The 27,904-nt window shown below is 44.4% G+C and overlaps 2 protein-coding genes across 3 annotated transcripts in view; both read right to left on the reverse strand.

Annotated features, from left to right (window-relative positions):
- Nucleotides 1–1,253: 1,253 nt before the first annotated feature.
- Nucleotides 1,254–7,099, reverse strand: hdr (hematopoietic death receptor). Of its 2 annotated transcripts, none has more exons than XM_067231236.1 (10): nt 6,933–7,099; nt 5,400–5,565; nt 5,086–5,214; nt 4,874–4,985; nt 4,595–4,698; nt 4,402–4,488; nt 4,282–4,319; nt 3,711–3,974; nt 3,133–3,172; nt 1,254–3,021 (listed from the first exon to the last, which is right to left on the reverse strand). In XM_067231236.1, the coding sequence occupies exons 1-10, from the start codon at nt 6,951–6,953 to the stop codon at nt 2,705–2,707; spliced, it is 1,278 nt and encodes a 425-aa protein (XP_067087337.1). In that variant the 5' UTR covers nt 6,954–7,099; the 3' UTR covers nt 1,254–2,704. The 2 variants fall into 2 exon arrangements, with proteins under 2 accessions (XP_067087337.1, XP_067087336.1); XM_067231235.1 differs by having other exon boundaries at nt 4,402–4,491.
- A 1,055-nt stretch (nt 7,100–8,154) lies between these two features.
- The window catches only part of unc5db (unc-5 netrin receptor Db), a 29,800-nt gene continuing 10,050 nt past the window's right edge, over nt 8,155–27,904 (reverse strand). The window contains exons 8-15 of the mRNA XM_067231025.1: nt 25,309–25,674; nt 24,095–24,179; nt 18,033–18,204; nt 14,547–14,774; nt 12,862–13,011; nt 11,603–11,767; nt 11,188–11,366; nt 8,155–10,597 (exon numbers count right to left, since the gene is read on the reverse strand). Coding sequence (XP_067087126.1) covers nt 10,324–10,597; nt 11,188–11,366; nt 11,603–11,767; nt 12,862–13,011; nt 14,547–14,774; nt 18,033–18,204; nt 24,095–24,179; nt 25,309–25,674 — 1,619 coding nt within the window. The 3' untranslated portion in view covers nt 8,155–10,323. The remainder of the gene's footprint in view (nt 10,598–11,187; nt 11,367–11,602; nt 11,768–12,861; nt 13,012–14,546; nt 14,775–18,032; nt 18,205–24,094; nt 24,180–25,308; nt 25,675–27,904) is intronic.

Genomic DNA, 27,904 nt, shown 5'->3' on the forward strand with positions numbered 1-27,904 from the left:
CACCAGACGCTGGGTTTTGTCCCTGGTGATGCTCTGCCAGGCCTCTATTGCAACTGTCTTCAGTTCCTGCTTGTTCTTGGGGCATTTCCCCTTCAGTTTTGTCTTTAGCAAGTGAAATGCATGCTCAATTGGATTTAGGTCAGGTGATTGACTTGGCCATTGCAGAACATTCCACTTCTTTGCCTTAAAAAACTCTTTGGTTGCTTCCGCAGTATGCTTCGGGTCATTGTCCATCTGCACTGTGAAGCGCCATCCTATGAGTTCTGAAGCATTTGGCTCAATCTGAACAGATAATATTGCCCGAAACACTTCAGAATTCATCCTACTGCTTTTGTCAGCAGTCACATCATCGATAAATACAAGGGAACCAGTTCCATTGGCAGCCATACATGCCCACGCCATAACACTACCTCCACCATGCTTCACTGATGAGGTGGTATGCTTTGGATCATGAGCAGTTCCTTCCCTTCACCATACTCTTCTCTTCCCATCATTCTGGTACAAGTTGATCTTGGTCTCATCTGTCCATAGGATGTTGTTCCAGAACTGTACAGGCTCTTTTAGATGTTTTTTGGCAAACTCTAATCCGGTCTTCCTGTTTTTGAGACTCACCAATGGTTTACATCTTGTGGTGAACCCTCTGTATTTACTCTGATGAAGTCTTCTCTTAATTGTTGACTTTGACACAGATACGCCTACCTCCTGGAGAGTGTTCTTGATCTGGCCAACTGTTGTGAAGGGGTTTTTCTTCACCAGGGAAAGAATTCTTCTGTCATCCACCACAGTTGTTTTCCGTGGTCTTCCGGGTCTTTTGGTGTTGCTGAGCTCACCAGTGCGTTCTTTCTTTTTAAGAATGTACCAAACAGTTGATTTGGTCACACCTAATGTTTTTGCTATCTCTCTGATAGGTTTGTTTTGATTTTTCAGCCTAACGATGGCTTGCTTCACTGATGGTGACAGCTCTTTGGACTTCATATTGAGAGTTGACAGCAACATATTCCAAACACAAATACCATACTTGAAATGAACTCTAGACCTTTTATCTGCTCCTTGTCAATGAAATAACGAACTCCCTTTATGAGGGAATAACATACACCTGGCCATGGAACAGCTGAGCAGCCAATTGTCCAATTACTTTTGGTCCCTTAAAAAGGGGGGGGCCACATAAAATGTATTGTAATTCCTACACCGTTCACCTGATTTGGATGTAAATACCCTGAAATTAAAGCCGAAAGTCTGCACTTAAAGCACATCTTTATTGTTTCATTTCAAATCCATTGTGGTGGTATACAGAGCCAAAATGATGAAAATTGTGTCAATGTCCAAATACTTATGGACCTAACCAGGTTTTTATGGTATAACCATAAAAACCTCATAAAGCCAAGACACACCCAATTGGACCTTTCCCTGATATCTTACATCGGGTAAAATACACATATGCAGTTAGGTTTGTTGACTTATTTATTTATCCAAATTGACACTTTTAGCACATTTATACATCACACAAAAAATAAGAAACATAATTTAGAAAAAAGAAAGAACAAAAAACATTTCAATAAATATTTTATTGAAATGTTATTTTATCTATGGGCCTCTATTCAGTCACAATTCATGCTCAGGAATAATGAAGCCAAAAATAAAAAGGTTGAAAATAGGAAATATGGAAAGGAATTAGGCCTTATGTGGCCTGTGGCCTGTGGACCAAACTAAATCTTCAACTCAGCCTAAATTCTAGGGCTTAAAGCATGGGCTTTATCCAAAACAACAATTGGCAGCATCAAAGTCATAATACATGTACAGTCAAATCATGGATGCCACTAGTAATAATGACCATGATTTACCAAGTAAATACTGTAAATAAAATAACATAAAACAAGTAACACAATAAATGACCATTTCCATCCACTAGGTGGTGGTATGCCTTTTACAATTCATTTGTCTTTTACAATCTCACAATACAATCTCGATGACCTCATTTACATCAGATAAGGCTTTGGCGGTACCTTTCTCAGTGCAGCAAGAATGTTAGAACTTGACATGACCCACACACAGTTCATACACAGTATAGACGTGCCTACTCATTGTGAATTCAACATCATTTCTGGAACAGTAAGACTGGCATGGTTGTCAGAGTGTGACAGATATCAGTGTACAAACACATATATGGCATTGAATCTATGAAGACACCAGTGCTATCCTCAACTAGTCGGTTTAACAACGTTGTACCCTTTTACAAAGTACTCAATTTGAAAGCAAACAACGTGGAATATGATATGACCCAAATCTATCCATGAAACCAAGAAATGCACAAGAAGCTTGAACGGAAACAAAGTGTCGATCAATTATTGTCTGTATGGACAGCAGCAAATTGGACCTGCAGTGCAAGCCTGCAATGGACACAGCCTTCTAGAACATGTTAGTATACCTGGTTCCTCACAACTGCAGCAGTGCCGCATGTAACACAACAGTGTACACCCAGGGTCGTTTTCCATGTCCTCGAGTTGAATCTGAGAGGACGTTCACACTGTATTGTTGCCGGTTCTCCTCAGTCCTAGTTCAAAGTGCTAAGAATTCCCTTAGGTGAAGACTAGCAAGTGTGTTTTTTCATTTGGCATTCCTAACCCAAGATGACACCACCCACGCGCTCAGTCTTGACTCAAGGTTGTTCATTGAATCGCTTCCTGTTGTAGGTGTGCCCATCAACCTAGAACTGTGACTCATCCCGCGGTTGCTTTCCTTCATATTCAAAATGGCCCTCGGAAATAGCTTTGGCAATAATGTTCTCCGCCGATAACCTCTGGTTCAGATGCAGTAATGCAGCGATGAGGTCATTGATGCTGGCCTCCATGCCAACCTTCTCTAGCCACACATTCAGTAGTTGATGCACTCGGTCTTCAGGCTGAAGGTTCTCTCTGTTCTTAATGGCATTCTCATTGAGTCCAATACGCCTGAAGAACCTGTTGTGAAAGTGGACGTCCACTTCTTCAAAGTAGCTAAAGCAATCCGTCAGGGACTTGTCACCTAAAACCAAATAGAGAATAGAATTGCTTTGGATACTGAAAATACAACGCTAACCAGGCTGATACTACATGTCCGGCTTTATACAACCACGTGAGATTGAAACACACTTACCATTCAAGGGGACAAGTTTCTTACGCGGCAAGTCATCATCCTACAGGAAAACAAAAAAAACAATGACTTCTGTAAGTAAAACTCTGTAGTGTACGTTTCCCTGACTCTCCCTGACTATGAAGCGTATTTGAGCTGGGTTCTAAACGATTCCAGTTCCATATCAGGCTGCCTTATGAGACAATGAAGGAAGGACCAGACAGGTCCACGAGGGAATGGTCGACGACAAGGAGGAAAGAAGTGAAACGGGAGATTAAGGCAGGAAGGGAAGGTTATTAACCCTTGTGTTATGTTCGGGTCATTCTGACCCATCAGTCATTGTGACCCACCGTCGTATTGCGACAAATTTACCTCCTACAAAAACAAAGTGAAGCATTTTCTTTTAACTGTCGGGCTGTCTCAGACCCCCCACATTGCAATGGTTAAAAGAAAATTATTTTTATTTGTTTTTGTATTGTGTAAAATTGGGTAAACACAACGGTGGTTCGTTATGAACCTTTGGGTCAGAATGACCCGAAGATAACACAAGGGTTAAGGGAAGGTTAGGCTGTGGTAAGCATGCCCAGTGAAGCTGCCCTCACCCTCGTGTTGGGATGACCCGGGGACACAGGACGGGGGTGGGGGTACGGTGCAGGGAGGGGGGCTGAGAAGGTAGGCCGGCTGGCCGCGGAGGAATGCGCGGTGCTGGTAAAGCTGTTGCCCTGTTTGGTCTCCTTCTCCTTATTGGCTAAGGCCTGTTGACCCACCGCCTGGGCCTGCACCAGGAGGGGGTGGAGGGGAGAGCCGTAAAGCCTGCCGTTCAGCTTGTTCTGCATCTCTTCATCTGACAAACCGAACCCACTATCCTGGAAGATGAGGTGGAGAAAACGGTTCAGCTTTACCCCAAATAATGCCAAGTTATGATGGATGTTAGTTGTTTAACTGTCCTTAACAGGAAATTATTTCCTAGTTTATAGGATTTGTTTGGGTTAGGTTTCGCATGATTTTTACTGTCCTTGAGGGTTTAGGTTGGTTGACGGGCAGTTCTATGGGCGTATGTGAAGCCCTCTGTGACATGCTTGCGTGTAAAAACGGCTATACAAATACATTTGATTTGACTTATTGCGCTTGAGCCGCTGCATGAAACAATCTGTATAAAAGTGATCGTCTTACCACCACAACCTTCTCCATCTCACTGGGATTCTGAGAGTCTAAAATAGAAGAACAGGACGGTCAACCGAAAGGACGTTAGCACACAAAGTCTTCGATCATTTCCGTATCACCTCGATTTACCTTGCTCTCCAACGAACTTTTTCCTCTTGAGAAAAGCAACTATGACAGTAGGACCTGCTATCAACACGAGCACAGCCGCCACAGCACCTGCTGACACGGGAAGAAGGTAACAAGAGTCACCGACCCCGGTTTCCAATGTTCAAGTCTATAGTGTGTTCTAGAATGCTATGAAGGCAGATGATGTCTGTTTTACCTGTGATTGTACCCGATTTGTTGCTGGAAGTGGACAGTTGTCTCTTGCACTCTGTATTGGATATGGTGGTGCAGTTTCTCACCTTCACCTCGTCATCCTTACATCTTGGTAGAAAAACAAAGGATTTCATTACAGTACGAGTATCATAACGATTTATATGAAGTGGTTCGAAAAAAGTCCACTTGGTGCATCATGGGTGAATGCTTTTCTGTTACAATTCAAATAATCCCATGAATTCAAATGACTTTTAGTTTGTGAGTAAGTGTGTAAGGCACTTACATTGTGCACTTTTTACAAATTTCACAAGCCTGGTCGGGGGCACAGAAACGCCCCGCTTTACACTGGCACTCTGTGTTCTGTGTGTTGGTGCATCTTGCTACAATCTCCTGGTCTGAAACAGCAGCACAGACAAAAGAGTCCAGATCAAATAGGTTAAAAGCTTTCAGGACTCAAAATCCATGGATTGGGTTCCTCAACCCGAGCAGAATTACCTGGACGGCACTTGGTGCACTTCAAACACTGTAGCAGTCCATTGTCGTGTTCGGTATAGGTGTCAAAGTCACAGTTCTCACACGTGCCTCTCTCGTGGGAGCTTGTACAGGCAGATTTGACATAGGAACCTGCCGGAAATATCCAACATTGGTTCACTTGAAACAAACAAAACATTAGTTTCTCTTTATCAAATGACTTATTTACCCGTAGGGGGTAAATCAAAGCTTCACCATCAGCAAAGAGACAACATGTTTGGCCCGTGGCAAACTCGGGTCTCAGTAGGCTGAATGTAAAAAGTCCACGAGGTGCTCACCAGCTGGGCAGCTCAGGCAGCAGATGTTGTCATGTGGGTACTCTTGGTGATTTCTGCAGGAGACGTCCCGCTGCGGCCTGTTCTCGAGCCCACCTCCTGCTCGCGTCGTCTCAAGGCCAGAGTCGGCTGCCACGGCGAGGTCGAAAGCCAGGATTATGAGGACGACCTGAGGTCATGAAAAGGAAGTTTGTCACCGAGGCGTGTTGCTCTTTTCTTTCAGCTCTTTTCATTCTGAAATGTTAGCGTGTACTCAAGTACAGTGAAACATCAAAAGTGTTTTTTTTTTGTTTTTTTTTACACAGAATCGAGGGAATATTCAATCACCGCCAGGTTAAACAAGGAAACTGGATCTCATATATGTTGGGTCATCTTGTTTTTCAGCTATGCTGTTAGCACTACGTCATACATTTAAACACACCGTCACTAAACACAGCCATAAGGAAATGACCGGGGGATTTCCATCTATTGCCCAATATTTGCCCTGTCACAATTTTTTTTGTTTACTGTGGTCGTAGGTAAATTATTTCATAGCACAGAAACAACCGGGTGGATTCAAATCACTTTTAAAATGTATTAAGACTAATGTAGCTCAAACTAATGTAGTCATTCCTTGTATATGTTACCCCAAATTTGATGTGGCCTAGATTTGTCTGCAAAAATACAGAAGGCCATCTTTAGGCCAGCGGCTAACCTGTCAACTCATGAGGCAAGTTTATTTTGTTTAACTGAAAATCATTAGACATAGATTTATTATTACACCTCAGTATATATGTATAACAATCTAAATGTCTTTAATGAATTAGAACTTAAAAGATTATGAATGTACATGCTTATTTACAACAAAAAAGATCAATGAGATACAGTGTGGGTATTTATTGTCATTAACATAGAGCTTGACTAAATGTAAATGTAGCTTTCATATTCATTGACAGTTCTCTCTAAACATAGACCCAACAGTTTGATCCAAAGTTGGTTTGTTACCTGGGTTAATTTAAAGCAGCAACTGAAAACATTATAAATACATTTAAACACTGGCACTGAGCTGTCTGAATTGCAAAACAACTCCCAGAGGGGCTCATTAGCTTAAACAACATGAACAAAAACGTGTATTTTTGTACTGAAAAAAATCGTACCTACTGTACTTTTAAATAGAACGAAAGACACTTGTAGACAGAAGTAGGCCTGCTGTAAAGTCACACACCCTGATTTCTCCTGATCTAGGGAATACCTGGGGACTCATTAGGGACCGCTTTAACTGAACCACCAGAAACCATAAAGAATTTCGCACTTCCACAAGAAACGTTAAGATAAAGATCTTTGTGTATTCACATATATGTGCTACATTCTGAAATCGCAAACACGTCGCCTAGTCTACTGTTTGACATTCTACAATGGTAAATGAGGCCTGAATTAAAGACGAACATTAAGAAAACGTGTAGGCTTCACGTTTCAAAGATGACAAAACATTTCCCCGATATGAAACACTTTCACATTTCCCAAAGTTGACGAGAATATGAAAGGAAAACAACTTACCATCAAATGTTTGTTGCACATACTTTCCTAGAATGTGGAAACATTCGAAAAAAAATTACATTATTCCATTTGTCTTCTTTTAACAATTTATGAACTTCAAACTCATTTTATAAACGATGAGTTGTAGGTTACACACAGAGAACTCCGTCGAACGACCAGTCCATTCAAAGACTAGTTTCAGACTAGCCGGGATGTGAAATTTATGTGACACGCCCCTTCAAGGTGCAAAGCAGAAAACGTGGAGGCAAGACTGATTGTCTGAAAGTGGACCGAAGTCAATGCAAAAATATCGCTAAGGCAAATATATCTATGGAAATAGGTCTTTGATTTAATTGGATTATTATATACACAAATTCAATAAATTACACATTTTGGCTTCTAAGCCTACCTCACAAGAAGTGTTTGCAAAGATTCCACATTTACTCCCCAGAAATGCAAAATATGTTCCCCTAACTGAAAAATATATCGTTTTAAATTTGCACCAGACACACGAAAGGTCATTTGGCATCACAAACAACTCAACACTTCCACTTCATATACTTTTGACTGTAGCAGAGTGTGTGTGCCAGTTTCAACATTATCTTTGGACCGGTTGTCTGTGGGGCTGAGATATCAAGTCACTCATTTTGAGACTGTCACAAACAGGAAGGGAGGGCTAGACTCATCTGCCATTAGAATATGACATAGAACAATCTGAGACTCCAATATGAATTGGTTTACAGGAGTTTGACCTTGTAAATTATTTTATGAACACTACAGTACTATATACACCGTCAAAATGAATCAGGCAGGAAACTAAACACATTCTTCACCCTTTACATAAAATACATATTCTAATTTCTATCTGGACTTTAGACCACAAGGCAGACGACTGCCTATCATGTAGCATGTCTGTTTTAGCTGCCTGTATGGTAGAAGGCCAGAAGGGAACTTGTGAGTCACTTGATAAGGAGTTGAACTGTAAGGAGTGGCCAAGAGCCACACACAGGTCACTTCAAGATAAGAGTTTTAAGTCAGAGGACACTGCACTGCTGCCTTTATATAAGTTAGATGGTAAGAACTTATTATATGATCCAAAATAACAATATGACATGAGTACGTACAGTTTAAGAAGATCTACATTTGTAAACACATTTGAAGTGGCAGAACAAGGTACTTAAAGCACTCATACTCAAACTGGGCCATGTTTTAGCTGTACATTTATTTCCAAAAGGCTGCATATACATTTTGCAAATTCTACTGTACAGAAAACATCCAAAATGTCCATAATTATAGATACAATATACCACAAAGCTGCCCTTGCATTACCAAACATATGTTTAGCACTAGAAAAGCTCTGCAGCCTATTCAGTATTATAATCTTAAATATTTCTTGAACTAATACTTTTTTTTAATGCATGTTTGTATGATTTAGTTTGTTTCTCTTATTTTTTTGTCCAGCCCCATCTGTACTTTACAACATTCATCAATTACAGTAGTTAAACAAGGCACAAGAATAGTGATATGAAGCAGAAGGCCATGCGCGACATTAAAATGAGCTAGGCTGATAGTCGTCAGGGTAGACCTTTTAGTACCGTACAGCCCAGCTCGGTGGTCAAGAGACCTGGGGTCTGACAGGAAACACTGTTCTGCCTGTGATTCAACATCAGTCTAACACCAAAGCATAAGAGAAATGTCTAAGTGTTGGTGGGTCTTGAGGTTTTGAAACCTGGTGGTCCACATCACGTATGTTAATTGAAGATTCACGTTTACTTAGCTTGATCATTAATAGACATGGCAGTTTTACACCGACAATGATTTGGGAGTGCTGTTTTTAGAAGATGGCGTTCCACATACAAATGTTTACGATGCAACATCAGCCACTGATTAGTATAACATTAGCACACGTTATCATCTTGCTCATAATACAGGGAATGAGAATTCCGTTTCAAGGGAAACAATCATATTTAAGATAATCAGGGTCACTCTTCTGTGTCTTCTATCAGTTTGATTATCATGATGGGAATTCATTAATCCTCAGATCACAGATAACACTTAATGACGTCAGAATCAAATGAAAGTATAGGACAACACAATGTAACATTGTCTCGGATCTTTGTCTGATGACAGCAGCACTTAGATCAAATCCGGAAATTGGTCTGGAACTATAATTGTTGATTGCATAAGGATTCGAATCAATACAGAAAGCACAAGATTTTGTAAAATGAGACTATTTTAAACAGACAAATATTTAAGGGCCTTTAATGATCTGCACTCAGAGATGAAAAAAATGTCCATACATAATTTAGGAGGGGATATTAGAAAAACTTTTTTTTATTTTTTATTTTTTGTTATAGCAGTGTGCTACCTCAGTATCTCGTTAGCATTTAGAACACATCCACGTCCAGGATATTTCATGGGCCTGCTTGCCAGTGAAGTCTCTGTACTGTGACAAACTCCATCCCCTCTCATGTCCTGTGCAGCTGTGAAGTGCCATGGCTCCGTCGGGATTCGGTGTGTGGCAGGGAGATATGCAGCCTTTTGACAGGTGTTAATGGTTGGAATTGGGTGATAAGATGCAGTGATACATGTGGAGCAGAGCCAGTGAGTGATGTTTTACAGCTCCTCCAGCGTCCCCCTTGCTCAGAGACCAACCCAGACCTGTCACACTGTGGGCAGCGGTCGGACACCGAGAGCTATCCATCACCAGCCAGGCATTTCCTTACAGATAGAGGAGGGAGTCCCACTTGGCCACCACTGTGTCCCCGTGAGCCCACTCCTACAACGTTACGCCAACTCACACCACAAAAAGAACCTTGGGTTTCAAAAAAACTGTGATCAACTCCAAAGCTTCTTGGAAATGTGTCTCCTATTTCGAGACTTGTCACCCATGTAGGGATCCAAAACTCCTGACCTACTATGCAAATAGGGACTTACCATATGCCATATACCATATGGGTAGTGGGGAATGGGGGGGAGGTGGGGGTGTGAGTGGGTAGGAGGACAGCGGAGGGAAGTGACTACCCCGGGAGCGATGGCAGTAATTTCTGTTGTAAGCATTCTTTAGAGTGGGCTCAACAGTGCACAAGGGATTTATACTGATCCTAAGAGCAGAAAATGATTTTTCAACAACTTTATGTGAAGGGTAGCCGGAACAGATAAAAGCAAAATAGATTTACAGTCCATCCCCAGACACATTCTTCAAATGGAGGGCGGGCAGTTCCAGGGTACCACACCATTTCAGACCTCTCTCGATTTCGAAGCCGTTTCCATCCACGTGTGGACATCCCGTGGACCCCCTGCTGCACTAACAAGTGCTGTCAGGCCACACATGCACACACGGATGGGATTCATGTGTCGCCTGTTGGGTTTCAGTTGTGACCAGGGATTACACTACCTTACCTCCTGTTCTTCAGCCAGTACATTCCGGGACAGGGTTAATAGTAGTCTCTGGATTGTTAAACTCAGCCACGCCACAAACGTTGGCGGGGCTTACTGGTCCGAGGGGATTTGAGTCTGATTGGTGCTGCTCCTCGACCTTAGCAGGGCCTCGGGAGTGGGTCTTCCCGATCTCCTCCAGCGCACTCGCCAGAGAGTCCAGGTCCCCAGAGTCTTGGTGCTGGGCCTCCCACAGGCTCAGGATGACAGCGGAAGGGCTACGTTGTTTAGCAAAGTAGGGAAGGTTTCTGGAAGGTGAGGGGGGAAAACGTCATTTTACAGGATTTCTTGACTTTGCAACGCACGGCAAAACGGAAAAGTCAAAGGTATGTTTTTACGTGGCATAAGGGCTAAATCTTTTAGTTTGTTTATTGGTTCATCATATACATTTCTAAATCTATAATAGAGTAAGTAAGAGTTGATCAGCATACATAGGCATAGAGTATTTGTCAGCTGTGCGTGATATACTGTTAGATCCAACAGGGGGCAGAATTTCTCCACTAATCGTTGACTTGGCCATGCGCTATAACATCTCTCTCGCTCTCTCTGTAGATGTACAGTAGATTCAGATACTACAGGACACTTCAGAAAAAACGTCTTACCATGGATAAGATGCTACACTGAGTCGATAACAATTATGTTAAGAACAGATCAATCACAAAGTGGCCTTAACCACACATTTCTCAGTTTTCGCCTCAGCGCTGTTGAAATATACTTAGTACTATGCTTCATGACCTATATCAGCAGGATACTGCCAATATTGACATTTTGGGCAATCAGGGATCAACTCCTTTGTCAAATTTGTGCTAGTCTGACATAGGATAGAATATGCACTCACCTATCCAAATGCAATTTCTGGGCTAAGAGTTGCCAATCCTTGCCCTTAGCGTTGGCAGTATCAAAGGTGGCACAGATCCTCTGGCGGATGGACAGGGGGATTTTGAAGGCCTTATGCCCAGTCTGGGAGGTGATGGTGCAGTCTGTCTGCATAAAAAACGGGATGGACTCCTTTTCACTCTGTCAGGACAAAACAGAAAAGTGTTGCCAAAGAGTCAGGAGGGAGGAAAGATAATACAATTACTTTTAAAAAATACAAACACAAACACAAACACCAAAGACTATAAAAAGCACTATCTAGAACAGCAAACACAAGCCCTGGAGAGCAGACTTTTCTGTCAGTGGAGCCACATCCTCCAGAGGTTAGATAAAGGTTGTGTGAAAGTAAATGTCCTCCACCGGGAACCCGTCCTCACCTCCGCCACGGCCGTGTAGACCTGCAGAATCTGCTCGTGACCCTTGACCTGGCGCACGCTGATCTTGCAGGAGAGCTGGGTGGTGGTGGGGCTGTATCTCTCCAGGGAGAAGGCACAGTGCAGGGGCTTCTGGTTGCTGTACCACACTTCGGGGAAGGAGAATTCCTAGCCCAGGAGAGGGAGAGGGAGAGAGCGTTAGGTAAAACCCAGAGAGAGAGAGAGAGAGAGAGAGAGAGAGAGAGAGAGAGAGAGAGAGAGAGAGAGAGAGAGAGAGAGAAAGCCTACTGGGCTTCTAATATCCCCCCACATGAAATGACTCAGCATCTGTCCTTCACGTGGGTCACACCTCCAGCAGTCAAGGAGGTGCGGTCTTCGAAGTCCCGCTAAGCTATGCAGACACAGCATTATGTATGGTAATACATCTTTGAGAGGCGCAGGGTATAAAAAAAAGAAGATCATTGCAAATATAGCCTAAATCCCACTTAATTCTCGTAATGGAAGCCGCTCGCAGGCTAAGTATTACACGTGATATCCGGGAGCAGGGGAATGGGAAAATAAACGCCTTTGATCTATAATTAATTTCTGCGGCAGCGGGTACGACTGAGGGAGGGCGTCCTTGACCTCCGATGCCCCCCCCCCCCCCCTCACTCCATCGTTGCATATTAAAGTGACCTGTACACCGTTCACAGCAGAGGTAACAGGTCACCCCTTCATAATAGCACCGTGCCCGGCTACGTCAACAGAAAACTTAACCTCCCCGCTCCTCCGCCTCTGATCATCCGGCGCGATGCAGGGACGCGCCGGATAATGGAGAGGTGCGGACCTGACGGACGCGGAAAGGCTGCTTCTCTTTGGTGCTAAAAGCCGACTTGATGTACGGTGTGGGTGGCGGCCATTACTCTCCGCCAGCTCTCTGGAAGAAGGCAGGTTCACTGAGGATGTCTCCTTCCAAAGACCCTCATAAATTAGGGAGGATACGTGCGCGAGGCTGGCGTTCCGGGCACCACACACATACCTCCCAGTGCATATGTAATAACTGGTTGTATTGTAAGGACAAGATTGGCTGTTTGAGGGGACAACATTGACAGAGGTGTATTATCACTGCTGTGCACTCACAAGTTGGCAGTAAATGTTTAACTATCAATAAAACGTCCTTCTGTGAGATTGGTATTTGGTAACCGCAAAGTCAACAGTCTCCAGCTCTCGAGTTGCTGTGTCTCAAATTAATACATTTCCCTGAGGCGAAAGATTGGAGGTACCTGACAGGTGGTGAAGGGTTTAATGCTCCACAGGAACTGGGGGACGTCCTGGATGGACACCTGGAGGCTGAAGGTGTTCCCTCTGAAAGGCAACATCTTGGGCTCCTCAAGGAGCTGACCACCTCTGCTGGTCTCCGTGGAGACCACTCCCTACGAAGGAAGAGATGGGGGGGGAACTCAAGAGAACTGCACTTCCCTTACACCGAAACAGACTCCTCGAGAAAGACATGTGCCAACCCTGAGCGTAGTATGAAAGCTTTCTTTGAAAGCAAAGAAAAAAAGCAAAGAAAAAACTCTATAGGACTCTGCTTCTCATTAGTGTTAAATTCGAAGCCACATGGCGACAGATTGAAGTTTCAATTTAATGCACTGGATGAGCATGGATCAGCAAACGGCCGTCTCCCAAATTGAATTTACTATGATGAAAGAGCTCTTTGATTCAGGCTCTGAGGTATTCATCTGTCATCATTGTTCTCTGCTCCGGTGAGACGTTTCAATGCCTGGCCTGTCTTTTCCCTGTCACCTAAATCACAAAGGAAGAGACAGGGAACAGAGCAGTGACTAATGCCTGACCAGACTGATTGATTTTGACTAAGCATGTTTGTGTGAGCTGGTGTATTGACTTGACGTTGTAAGTGCTCTAACAAAATCCCTTTGGCAAAAACAGGATATAGAAATGCTTGGCAAAAAAAAAACATCTGAAAACACGGAGCTAGGATAAAGTACAACCCTGTACCTTAGTCCTTCTGTGAATTCTGTACTGTTACAACCCTGAATTCAGTCAGACAGATCACAGCACATCCCTCTTTTAAATGATGCTCAAAATTATTCTCATCAAGACCTTGTCATAGCCTCCATCTTTGACCTTGAGAGAGAATTGCTTCCTGTTTCCGTGAAATTAGGTTGCGGGTGCCAATACTAATGTTTCCATCGTTAAAACCCAGTAACATCCCCCTTTGGACATTAAGCAGCCCTCTACGCCACACAAATGACCCCTCAATTTCATCACACGCACTGTATTGATCCAACACGGTGACAGCGTTCGGTGGGGAAACGGGGAAACAGGGCACGGGAGAACACAAACGGGAGCGGGAAGGTGATTGTGCCTGTGTACAGAGGGCCTTGGCATCTGCTCGACAGGATCGGAATTTACAAACCGAATCCAAGAGGCGTTTTAAAGCCAGCTGCTGATCACGGCTGTTGCTGTTCTATCGCGGCAGAACAAACAGCACATTCTTGGGGTTGGGTTATGTTCTCTTGCGTCTCCGAGGTGGTTGGTTCCTTTCATCCTGGCTTATGACATATCGATGCATAAAGAACTCGCGTTTACCGACGTTTCTGTTCAAACACGATAGAGCGGAAAGGTATACAGCTAGCACTAAGATGCCATGGAATGTCGTGTCTTGAGTAACCTTACTCCTCTCCCCATCATCCTCTGTCTCAGAACACTCGGCGAAGACGTTTTAAAATCACCAGCATCACCACTGTGCCAAATGCTGCAATCGATACAAGGCTGGCTTCACTCGCTTGTAAGACTACTGTCCTTGCATACCCAGACAGGCACACCCTTCTATGCAGCCACCCCAAAAGGTCACACTTTACTGTCAAACAGGGAGGTTGTCCCCCGTAACGTCTGCCATAAGAAGACGACAAACATCCCCGCCTGCTTCCACCCACCGTCCTACCTGAAAAGCGTGCGGCGTGTCATCCACACAGTAGACCCTAAGGCTGTAGTCCCTGGAGCTGGCCCCCGCGCCACCAAACACGGCCAACTTCAGCCTCTTCACGGCAGCCTCCGTGAGAGGTTCCCCAACCAAGGCGTAGGAGCCAGGCTGCCCCAGCAGCAGGTGACAGCTGGCGGAGTCCAATAGACAGTAACAAGATGTTGACTCATCCTCGACCGACATCACTTCCTGAAACACAGAAAATATACAAGAGTTGGCACGCAGACAAGATAGCTAGGCAATTTATTTAATGATAAGAAATTGGGTCAACCTTGGGGAGAGAAGTGAATAGAGTGAGCAAATATGGATGGTCTTCCTTTTGGGTTTTTTCTTCACAAATTGGAAGCTAAAGGCACTTGGATATGAGTTGCATAATTATTATGAATAGTGCAGAAAGGCTTTTTGTATAGGTGTGCTGAAAGTGTTTGTCAGACGCAGATCACTTTAGAACAAAATTATATTATACACATGATTTTATTTATGGAGATAGACACTGGGGGTGGTAAATACTTTTCTTTTAGCAAAAATTATATATTCACACGATTAGTTTTCAAGATGATTTCCCGAACGTACTATGTCCCAAACTCCGCTTTCACTCAAAGAAAAGAAAATGTAAAAGAAAACACATTTGTAATGATTATTTTTTACCAGTTGGAGCTCTAGTCTGGTTTCAAATATACCGCATTGCATGGTGATGAAGAAAGTGTTTTGTCCGTCTCTTCATAAACGCAGTGACTAAGTTCAGTTGAGTTCTGGATTTTAATAAGTATATTCAATTTGCAGATTGGGAGAGAAAACCAGACCCCTGACAATAAAATTACAACACGACACCAGGCTTAGGTCTCAATCATGTCTCTCTCAGCTCTGAAAGCCGGAGGACCATCTTTTATAGGGCACAAGAATGTAAACATAGATAGTGACAGTCAGGCACTAATGACGTTTCAACAGTCTCAGAGAAAGAGATTCACTGCTCCCAACACATGGCAACTCTTAGACTAGAGTTCATAGTTGGAGCTCTCCTTGTAGTCATGACAAGGAACGTTTTGCCAGTACTTTCTCCTGACCCCGAACATCTATTAACCCTGACACATAGACACAATATACTCTTATTAATAGCAAGCTTACATGAGAACGTACAAACTAGTATCCAATGACTAGTTCTATTGATTAGTGAATAATGTAAGCACACAGGAAATCCCAATTTCTTCCACAATGGCTAAGGACTAAAGAATCCCTAAATAACCCAATGGCTGTAAGGAGTTAATAAGATACAGAGGTAAGAAGTGTAGCATTCTCCGGGTCATCAGTCCGCCATGACCCTCGTGACTGTTGTAGAATACCGATTCAAATACTAAAACAGTGTGGCATTAAATATGTAATAAAAGGGTAGGCTGTATTTTAATAGCCCCATGCCCTTGCTGGTTACGATGTTCAGAAGTCTCGTTCCGTGATGAATATGCTAATATTTTCCAGAAACCTCAGAGATGTCTGTGTCTATTCATATGTGAGTGACGCTCACAAGAAACATACATCTTGTATTCATTTAGGTTCGCCTCAGGTCTGTTTTCTTGCAGAACTTCTTAGTTAAACTACAAGTGGTATGATTCTGATTCAATCTGTCTATTATTTCCGAGACAAAATAGCAAACCAAAAGGTTAGATAAACAACAAGCCAAGCATAACTAAACAGAACAATGAACTGACAGCACAAATCCGATCTTTCTTCTTCTATGGAAGTTGGAATGACCTCCAGCAAGATAGCAGTTCAGAATTCGTAGTGATGCATGTTTACATTTCAAAGAAAAAAAATATTGAGAGTAACAAAGGAGATAAATAGTTCTTATATAAACCAAAGGGTCAAAAGGCAGTATTAAATTGAAATGAAGCTCCATGCCAAAAAGACTCAATGTGTTCTTGCCTGAGGTAATGCAGGGATGCACGCAATGGCTTGCTTAATTACCTTACCTTGGGCACACATCCCACATTCATTGGTTGTAACAACATTATTGAGGGCAGAGAGGATTCAGGGCCAAAATCAGTTGCTATTCTTTCTAAAATAACGAGCAGTTCTAAGCACTGACACCACACAACAGCCAGGGGCAATACTGCAATATTCATTCATCTGACCCCTGTTAGGCTTGACAGAATTTAGTCTGAGGTCCCATTGTAATTCTTGCCAAGGAACCCTCTTAATTATTTCCTCTTTTCACTTGTGTTGTTCGAAAACACATTTCTATGAACAAATAATGTAAATTGAGGACATTGATGGTGCTTGTGGAGCCCCTGGGTTGAGGATTAAGTACTGTACTTGGGTGAAAATGGGCTAGTAGACTGGTCTTTTTCACACTAAAGAACAATGAAAAAAATACATTCAACACTCAAGGCAAACAAAACGACGGACAACAAGAATGTATGTGAAATATGTGAACGTACGTGGACTTTGCATGCTCTCACACGGGTTCCTTCCGCAAATAAACATGTGCAGAACAGATCGCTCTCCTGGTCCCAGGTCCCTGACCAAGACATGGTTGAATACTTGGACTTGGCCCCTGTGCACTGTTGATGTGGCTGCCCACTGCTCCTGGCTGAATATGTCCCATTGACGCCCTGGCATGATTGTGTGTGCATGTGTGTGTGTGTTCCAACGCTCCCTGCAGTTGTGTTTGTATTCACACTGAGATAAATAAAGGATTATTTTCTTCAAAATACCTTTACGATTTTCTTTTCTTTCCTATCCAACTATACAATGTGCCTTTCTTTCACAAAACACAGCAATCCAACAGGTCCAGGCTAACAGTGAATGTTCAGCTTAAAGAGAACGACAGTCTGATTCAGCAGGCTGCGAGTCAGACAGGGCCTGTGTGACTCAGGGTCAGCGGGGAGACCAGCTCCATGCCTGTCGCCCTGATTGCCTCACGTCCGTATCCATTGTGGCGTATCCATCCAGATCCCACAATCGATCCCAGCACTGTCTAACAGGCCCTCGTGTCCTGTCGTTACCCCCTCGGACTGACACAGACATGTGCATCTTCTCTGTTATCGCATTGCTGTAATTGTTTCTTTTTCCGCCGGCAGTCCTAGCTTTATTCCCTTCAGGCGCACCACCTGCCCCCACTGTGGCTTTAAACCTGGATCAATCGCAAGACTCACCGCTGCCCCCTCGATAGCCTTTTACACATCACACGCTCCCCACTCATCAGACATCACAAAGGGCCTCACAGAAAAAAAATTCGCATGAAACGGTCCGATTCTGTCCCCTAGGTCAGACAATGAAAGGACACGTCGAACAAACCCTGTCATCGGGCGTCAAGAACCAGTGTAAGCTTTCTCTCGCTAAGGATAACAGACCGTGAACCCAAGGTGTTCAGAATTGACATCAACCAAGTTAGACGGACTCAATTGTTTCCATTATCGCTGAATAGAGGGAAGACGTCGGGGCTCGTCTCACCTCCCACATGTTTTGCGCTGTTTTCCTCCTAAGCTGGATGTTCCAGTTATCCGGGTTCACTTCGCAGCAGTGAGCTATCGTCATGGCCAGCGGACTATCAAGGTCCAGTCCCGGAGGTCCGTACGTCACCTCAGGTCCCAGCAGAACCTCACAGCCTCCCTCTGAATTTACACTGCAAAAGAAAACAACAACACACACACAAAAACAGGGAGCCTATGATGTCAAAATTGCTATTTAGATATTTATTTTCTTTTTTGGTACATAAAAATATAGCCACTGAATTTCCTGTTGTTTCTGTGTATTGGAGAACAGTACATAGTATTTAATATGAAATGTGCTCATTCTAAACGGATTAAAATAGACCAGCCTTGTTATTTCAATCTATATAAGACTGTCCTAAATGATGGCATTGTTCTAAAAAGTGTTAAAAACTCTCTTGGGTGCTGATCGCTCCATGACTCTGAATATTCATCAGCCTGTGTTTATCATCTTGAAGTCCTTATCTGCTCTTTCGATCTCTCCCTGTGGTGGTGCTGCATGAAATGAAAGCAATTAATGAGGAAAATCTAATTGGAGCGCCGGACTGTCATGCAAATTCAACGCAGCACACACACACGCTAAGCCTGCAGGTGTTTTGCTTCTCCGGAATCACAGCTGAGTCGTAAAGTCAGAATACGATTTACCTTCAAATTGGATCGTGTTCATTAAAGAGGGACGACAATAAATAGCTTCAGCCGTACTGCCATAGGAGTTGCACGGCGCGTTTGAAAAGGGCAGCTGAGATCAAGGTGGTGCCGCGAAACGCCTGAGCAAAGCCCTCTAAGCTCATATCCATCATCACACATAGAATATCTGAGAGCTGTGATTTGTCTAAATGTCCTACGCTGAATAAAAAGTGGCTTCCACCCCACATCCAGGAGCAAAGTGTAATCGTACCCAGCTCACGGTTCACAGACACGAAAGACGTTGAAAACCTTCAGAGCTGAATTGCTCCACCAGCGGCTCGTATTACAGGTCTGGAGGTGTTGCACATGCCTGAAAATATCTCGACTGAGAAAGACGTCCAAACTGAACTGTGTTTAGTTTCGAAGATTCAACTTGTCTAAACATTTACATTTAGTCATTTAGCAGACGCTCTTATCCAGAGCGACTTACAGTAAGTACAGGGACATTCCCCCGAGGCAAGTAGGGTGAAGTGCCTTGCCCAAGGACACAACGTCAGTTGGCATGACCAGGAATCGAACTGGCAACCTTCGGATTACTAGCCCGCTTCCCTCACCGCTCAGCCACCTGACTCTAAACCTTCGGGATAGAACACTGGCATTGTGTTGTGCGTGAAGCTGAAGTGTTCATAGACTGCATCTGTGCTCTGCCTAACCGGTTAGAATAGCCATTCCAACAGGCCAATCATTGTGCTTCCCACTGATCATAAACATTAAGGTTTCTTCTCTTCAGATATTTTATGCAAGACTCCCACCTTCCATCAATGTGCTTACCAGTTTCGAGGGGGCTTCAGCGACAGCCTGACTCCTACAACTCAGCCGCCGAGAACATCGAAATGATAAGTGCGCACTTGATGTGTGACACACACAAGAGAACCCCCAGCTAGTCTGAATATTCGAGGGATAGCTAACGCCATGTCATACCATTGAGCAGGGGCGGATCTAGAGATTTTCATTCGGGGTGGCAATGGGGTGGCAGAAGGAAGTTGTTGGGTGGCCTCCTGGAGGCGAATCAAAATCCAAAGTAGGGGGGTACAGTACTCCCTATGGTAAATGATTAGGCTATAACATTGTAGTGTAAATTAAACAGTAACATTAATATTATTTATTGAAATGTACAAATAATATTTTCCATGGGAAGATTGAGGTTCATGTTGTTTAATTGTAACTTGTTTCACTACATGTTCTTATGGTTCTTCCCTTTGGGCTTTTTTTTCACAATGTATGCTTCATGTTTTGGCTACCCGCAATGCTTGGGGCTATCTCGTTGTTATGATCAGTGACCTATGCACTTTTGTAAAGCTCTCTCTTAGAAGTTGCTTTGGATAAAAGCTTCTGCTAAATGCATAAAAAAAAAAAAGGAAAAAAAGATTGGGGTGGCAGTATTTTTTATTGTGGTGGCAGCTGCCACCCCTTGCCACCCCTTAGATCCGCCACTGCCATCGAGTTACACGGTAGCTTCCTCTCAACAGCGCCACAGTGTTCTTTTCACTCAGTCGAGTAGCCGTAGCTCGCAGCCAATCGTTTTCGGTTCCCAAGGCAGGAGAGCGTTTGAATACTCAGAAGGGAGTTCTGATCCCTTAGCCAACAAAGAAGAACTTGATCGCACATATATAATAGGGAGAGTCGGTAAAGAGCAGATTAACTGGGCTTTTCAGTAGCGTAGCACTTTCGACCATCATCCAAAAGGAAAAAGAAAAAAAAGTACAAAAATAAGTTGCCTCAGGCTTTAAACTGTCCTTCTCCACTCCGATTGTCTCCCTGTAAGGCCACCTCCTTGGCACTAGGCGAGGCGGCATTATTCAAAGTGAGTGATGACTCACTCCTGTGGGAGTTAGGATCCGTGAATAGTGGCATATTGGGTAGGGAGAGGAGCAGCCGGCTTAATAAATGCACACATTAACTCGGTCCATTAGCTTCACCTTTATTTGCGTGTACTCTCCCCCACCTGCTTGTCCCACTGGGTTTTTGTCAATGTTTAAGAAGGTGCAGTCGTGCTGAAGAGGATATTAGGATGCTAATCAGACAGGCAGTTCCCTACTGTCTTATATCTGGTGACCTGGATAGTATACATCCTTTAACATTTGATGTCTGAATATTTGTCTCTTCTCCTAATAGGTGCAAGCTCAAATGTCAATAGAATAAAACAATTCCCAAAATTTAAATAGGAAATGTGGAATGGAAAAAAATGCAAATGTGTTCCTAGTGATGCGTTAACCTGCTAAAAGTCTGCACCTGTGGTATTATGGAAGGCCACACTGAGACCACTACGAGTCACTCCGACTTCAATCAGATAAGGACTTCGGTATGGCCAATCCCTTTGGGGGGTGATTACAGTAGGATTGACCAGATGCTTATGGTCAGTCTCCAAGGCAGTCAGAGTTCCCAAATCGAAAGCAAATCTAAACCCCCTGTCTTGACGGAACACCGGCTATGGCCTGCCATATTCCAGTACTTTCTCCAAAGCACACTTATGACTTTCAAAATGAACTTTTTAAGTCTCATTAAAACCAGGTAGTTTGTGCTGGAGTCTAGACACACTGTGCAGTCCATTTTGTCTGAGACCTTCTCAGTACCTCTTATGTGTGCCGTAGGTTGTCAGTTCAAACTTTAAAGACAGATGACCTGAGATAACATTTGCAGGTTAAAAGGTTTATCTTTCATACAAGCTTTCATCCAACCTTCTGGCAGGGGGAAATATCTCAGACCAATATGTATCAAAGGATGTTCTTGGACCTTGAAATATCCTTACAAATAAGATTATTAAGTGTCCAAAAGCTGAGCAGTCAAAGGGAAATTCACATGATAAATTAGTTAAGTACCATCTTAATCAACTTAATCACCCACTAAGATGGAAACAGATTAAAATTCAGTTCCTTGCTGATCTTGTGTCTCTTCGAACTGTTCCGCTGAAGCCCACACAGTCGATATGCAGTTTTAATCATGAACATTCATGCCTGCCTTATGTCTTTGTCTAGCTCACATGGCTACAGTATGTTTACAAACAGGCCAGGACAATTGCACAGGTGCATCCATTTGAGCCTACTGTGGTGGGATATTTGTGAATAAAGGTCTGAGGGTCAGAATAACTTGTCTTTATCTGTTTATTCTTGCAGCAAGAAGGAGCAGTTCTAAAACAGCACTATACAGTGTCTGGATGAGAAGGGCTCTGAACTATCTGAATGATCTGAGCACTCTTTTAACGTTCCAGAAAGTTACGTGATCAGTTCAATAGTTAATGTCTAACAAAAAGAGGAACTCCACAATGTGCAAGGAGAAAAAGGAAGCCACAAGGAAACAGGTCGTAGAACTAAATACAGATGTTCAACACTAGAGAGAGAACTTAAAATAGGAAAGAGGAACTTGTTGGAGAATCCCTGCTTATGTAGGCAAAACCACCAAGGTCAAACAATCAAGTGGTTAAACGAAACCAAAGAACATTCTAGCTTGACGGAAGTTAAAACTTAAGAGATAACTGTTCTAGGCCAAAGAATATTATAGACATCATAAAGAAAGTAATTTTCTATCACACTATACCTGCAGGTGTCAAGGAATGAATGAATGAAGGAGGAGGAAACAAGAGAAATAGAATCTGTCCTGCACGTGCCACAATAATGAGTCTCACTCGAAGATCTTAGAATACCACCAAAGCTAACCGTTTTTGACGGATTTCCTTGAACCTTTGACAGACTTCAAAAAAACATCCTCAAAACGAGCTTTAATGGAATTCTATGATGGTGTGGAAAAGTCTGTGGGATGAGGATTGTTAGGCTCAGTCAAAGAAAAGATCCAATTCTCTGCAGGGCCCTCTGGCTGGGAAGGATAGACAGTGATTGACAGCTTCTCAGGATGACAAGCACACAAATGGAGTGAAGAGATGTCCACGGTAAACACATTCCCTCATATGGAGCAGAAAAATAAGCAGTTCAGCAGGATTGTAGTGGCTCGACTGGACACTGGACCAACATTCCAGGGCTGAAATGGCAGTATTTGATGTCCGTCCAAGGTATTTGAAATAAAAGTCTCTCAAATAAAACAAGCAAACAGAAACATCGTTTCTATGCGAGAGCATACAATTAACGCGCCAAGTAAAATCACTGCCAGTTCCTGTGTTTGGAAAATGCTGAATTTTATTTTGATAGCAAGGAGTTCTGTCAGGTCACGTTTTGACCAAGACTCTGGGCTTTTCTTCCCTTCTATCACACTGTTCCCTCTCTTTGTTCTCACGGTGAGGTGTGAATGAGCCGAGACAGTTCACTAGGGCGGGAAGTGAACCTCCAGAGACCCCGGGAGTCCTCCTGTCCATCATGGGGTCATTACCGGACCATGATGAAAATTCACAATCAAGATGAAAGACCTACAGATATCCAACCCCTGTATCCGTTCACAGCTATACTGTGTGTGTGTGTTTATCTGTGTGTGCACTGTCGGCTTCCATCACAAACAAAAAGCTACTGGGCAGCGTTCTTAGAATGTGTCGATGTGAACGTTGTTGACAAGTTCAGCAACGGTGTACACAAGGTGTCTGGTGGCAGCAAGAAATCGAGACTCGTGTTTGTCTTGTTAAAGTCAGTTTGTTAAATTAAAGTCAACGGGAAAAAAAAGCCTTAGCCATATGAGCGAAACTTTTCCAGTTTCACCGGAGAGATCAAAGCCTCGAGTACCACCTGCGAGGCTAGAGTGCAAATTGATCCCCCCCTCATCCTGACACCTAGGGGACCCCCTGTGGAGACTGCAGGATGGACGACACAGCTCTCGCCGGCTCCATCTGTCAGTGAGCCCGGTGTAAACAGAGAGAGGCCGGAAAAGACAGGAGCGATAGGGGGGAGAGATGTGGGGTAAGGGGTGATACAGGGTACTGAGGGGGAGGGTCATGGAGAGGGTTAGTGAGTTGTTCTCCGACCACAACAAACTTTATTTGCCCGGTTCTTGTTTTTAGGCTGACTGACTGTATGCTGAAAAACACCGAATAATAAAACGGGCATATAATATCGTAGCTTGTGAGGCTACACACCCAAGCATGTTCATTTGCAGCAGTGCCACCGAATAATTGACTTGAATCCGATTTGTTCAAAGATACAGTATTTTTGTTAGGACATAAAGCCCATCGAAATCCTTTTGATAACGTTTAATGTTTGTTTGTTTTAGGGGCAGCCACATGACTCGCCAAAACCATGTACATCAAATCCGTAAGGGTAGAAACGGCAGCTCAAAGTCATGCAGAAGGGGCCAGGGTGTCCTGTCGAGGAAGACGAGGAGGTCTGAGAAGGACTGGCGGACGAGCAGACCAGACAGATGGTTTGGACGACCTGTTTCATGAAGAAAGGGAGAGGATCTCACCTGGCTTCGCCCTGATTTATCACCATGTACATCTCCCAAGAGGTATCCTCCGCGATAGCTCCATGGGGCACCAGCAGGCTGACTCCTGACAAAACACACACACAATCACATACACACACACACACACACACACACATACACACATAGGGCCCATAAGAATGAGATGTTCGTGCCACAGAGAGACTGCAGTGTCTTCTGTAAGCAGCTTTAGTCTAAGTGGGCAGTTAAAATGACTTTTTCGTTCTATATTTTGGCTACCCACAGTGTTTATTGTTGCGTGCTCAACAGACAACAGCACAGGACTGAGTACAGAGCGTCCTAACCATTCAGCTCTTAAAATAGGAGCTATAAAACAAACAATACAACAAAGAACACATAGAAAGTCCAGAGTGTATTATAGTTTACTGTCATAAGATAGCAGCAATTTCCCAAACAAAGAAATACGGTTGACAGATTAACAATAGTATTCCAACAATGAAACTAGGTCTGGCCATGAGCACCTTTGCTATAATGACACATAAAAATCAGGCATGACAAGTGATTGGACTCTTCTGTGAAGAGCCACGTATGGTTGCCCATGGAGGGTTTGGTAATGACGAGAGGAGGGAGGGGTGGGGGGGTGCAGACCGGGGAGAGAGAGTGGTCCACTTGACAGAGGTGACACTCCCACTCAAACGCAGGCTAACACGTGTCCCCAGTGTCACCGGAGAGGCAGAGTACCCTACACAAACAAGGGCCCCGGGAGAGGGGCAGTCCTTGAAAACTCATCCAGTCCCTCCACTAAGAGTCCCAGCTTTGATAAGAGTCTGACCCCTGTTTGCCGGGGAGCACGTTGAGAGAAATAACACAAAGCTAGCACGCTTTACACTTCCTTCCTTAGCAACGGCAGTGCTGGAGCCTGGCAACATGTACAAAAATGTTATGGATGCACAAGCGTCCATTTGTATAGGACATTTGTACAGTACATTTATTGACACTTAAAGGAATCATAATTACAGTAGTATATACAAAACCCACAGGAACAATTTAGTAAGTAAAATACATCTAGTGTAAAATAATACATGAAGTGCGATATTACATCGCTTCAAATGATTGCACGGCTCTCAAGTCGCATGCATAACCTTGGATTTCTCAAGACCCCCCATTGTTATCCAATCGCTTCCTCGTTTGGGTAACAATTCGCTGCGTTCCCATAAAGCGGAAAAAGCGCCTACCTGTGTTTGGCACCACCAGCCGACCACCCAGATGTCCGAACACACCCGTTGTCTTCATCTGGTCTTTGGCGGGGGCGAAGGGCCCGTTGGGGGCAAGCACACACTTCTTGGTGCTGCGCCTCTCCACGGTGCCCTGGTCTCGGACGAGCCCCCTGGGGAAGGTCTCCGGAAGGCCTTTGGCGTGGATCTCAGCGCGCTCGGCCACACCTAGTGAAACCATAAAGGAGCTCTGAACTTTGACCTTGATGTCGGGCAGGGGGTCAAAGAGCTCCTTGTCTATGGAGTCCTGGAAGCAGATGGGACTGCTGTATGTCCGGCCCACTGTTAAGTCTGGCTGCATCGCCGGGTTGAGAAGCAGTGGGTTTCCTACGGAGATGGAGAGAGACACACGGCCACACAGTCACCCCACAATCCGGTGACGTCGTTCGTCAGCTTTTACATGTGGTCGTGTAGATTGGGAGGCCTCGAACACAAGTCACGCTAAAACAACATGTCGGACCAGTCGGCGTGAAGCTTCGCGCGACCCACGATAGCGTGAAGACCAGAGACCAGACATGACTCGGAGCCAGAGCTGTCGTTTTAATTACCAAGCACACGCAGTATGATTTTTGGGGGGAATCCATCTGTTTCGAGTCTCGTTCCTTCACATCCAAGTCGCTCTTTTGGAGGAGACTAGGGTGGCCGGAGGGACCGAAGGGGCGTAGGTGAGCGTCCTGGATGTAAGGGGTCTTTCAGCAGCCGGCAGTGGGTCCGGCCAGTCACGAAGGGGGGTCTTCGGACGCGGCCATCAGTCTAGCGGGCACAGCCGTACAGGAGAGACGCGCCACATCTATCTGGCACGTCCAGACATCCGGGGGGCCCCAGGCCCGCCTGTGCCAAGATAACGGAGAAGTCACACAGTCCTTGCTGCCCAGCTGTTGCCTGGCGAGGGGCGCAAGGCGGGAGGCTAATGCTGATTTATTTTTAGGGAAATCGTTAATTACGAGGTCTTGATCTGTCTCGGGGAATTTGGGCGTGCGTTTGAGCTTTTACCTCAAGACTAGAGGGTGTGCTTCTTTCAGGCTATGCTAGTCACTCTGGACTGAATCGATAAGAAAACAGCATGTCAAATATAGCATGTAACACATTACATTACATTTAGTCATTTTAGTCAACACTACATGGAATACTTTTCAACCAGTTTGGCAAATTGTATGTAATTTAGGAGATACTTCAAAGCTATGCAGCGTGTTGTGAAATATTGTCTCTCAATTATAAACAATTTGCCACTGATTCTAAATGCTGGAGAGCTCTGCTTAATGGCAACCCTACAGTATATCTTTAACGAGTATAAATTGCACCCTGCTGGACATTGTTCAATCCTCCGGCCTGACATCTGATCAGCAGTATTTTCGTCTTCGTTTTCCTCTTTCAGTCCAGTGGAGAATAATCTGATTATCGCTTGAGTGTGCATCTTAAAATGGAATTGCAGGAGTGGGTATGAGAGAAGTTAATGAAATGGACCCCAGGTTGAATACCTTGAGGGATAGGTGTGGAATTGGACCTCTGATTAAAAATCACTGAGAGGCAAACGTAATGCAGAGAGGCAGGGTCAGGTCGAAACATTCATTCACCAGTCGGCATAACACCGTCTGAGGCAGAGCTAGCTGGAGCGTTTAAGGGCTTTTTCAAGCAATTAGAAGGCATGAAAAGGTACTGATTCCCTATTACGTATGGGGTTTAAATTGTGTTTTTTTCTTCAATTACCCAGTCTGTGATAGCACATGATACTGTTGGCTTATGTTAAAGGTCTTGGAAGGAGGCAAAAAACATCAACAACAACCCTTTTTTTTCTTGGTCAAATAAATAAATAAGCAGGTTTTAAATTGAGGGACGGGAGAATATTTCAGAGGCTCCTGTACGGCACTGATGGAGAGGGGGAATGGGATGTGGCCGTTGGAGGGCACAGCAGGCGGCTGGCAGTAGGGGAAAGCTGGCCTATTTAAATAGGATTGATGACCTGCCGGATGTAACCCGGCATACTGTTGCACACACACACACACCTAACCCACCCCCACCCCACTCCCTCAGCACACACAACCCTACACCTCGCGTCCCCACACATGCACACACCGCACCTCACATCCACCCACACACCCACAAACACACACGCACTTCCCCACGCCCTTCCTGCCCTCTCCCTAGCCAGCCACATTGGTGAGTACTGGGCATGAGTGACTTGGCAGGCCTTGGGTTGAGGGGGGGGGGGGCTCAGCATGGCTCCTGCATTCCCCCCCCCCATCCCCCTCCACCTCACAGCGCTGTCACAGGGAGCTAGGATGGATCGCCCTCCACCGTTGTGGCTATCACTTGCGTTAACCCAAAAGTGTCAGTGACAGTAATATGAACGCCCGTAGCTAGGCCGGCCTGTTCACACCGCCACAGCCACCGTTATGAGCAGAAGTTATTGCTGTGCACAACAAAAATGGAATGGATGCTCACTGTTCCATGCTTTTTACATTTCTCCGTCAGTGCCTCGGCCTGGCGGTACCCGACGGGGGAGGGAGGTGGGGGGGGTGCGGGGGAGGGGGTTGGGGCGTGGGGTCGTTTGCTCGAC

The sequence above is a fragment of the Osmerus mordax genome, chromosome 28 (assembly GCF_038355195.1).
Source record: "Osmerus mordax isolate fOsmMor3 chromosome 28, fOsmMor3.pri, whole genome shotgun sequence".
In the NCBI taxonomy this organism is placed as follows: Eukaryota; Metazoa; Chordata; class Actinopteri; order Osmeriformes; family Osmeridae; genus Osmerus; species Osmerus mordax.

Excerpts from the sequence above, each read along its gene's own strand:
- hdr (XM_067231235.1), bottom strand. The coding sequence starts at position 6,953 with ATGTGCAACAAACATTTGATG. Across the intron at positions 4,492-4,594 it reads CAAATCGGGTACAATCACAG|CAGGTGCTGTGGCGGCTGTG; the intron begins GTAAAACAGACA and ends TTCCCGTGTCAG. Across the intron at positions 3,022-3,132 it reads GAAACTTGTCCCCTTGAATG|GTGACAAGTCCCTGACGGAT; the intron begins GTAAGTGTGTTT and ends ATTTGGTTTTAG.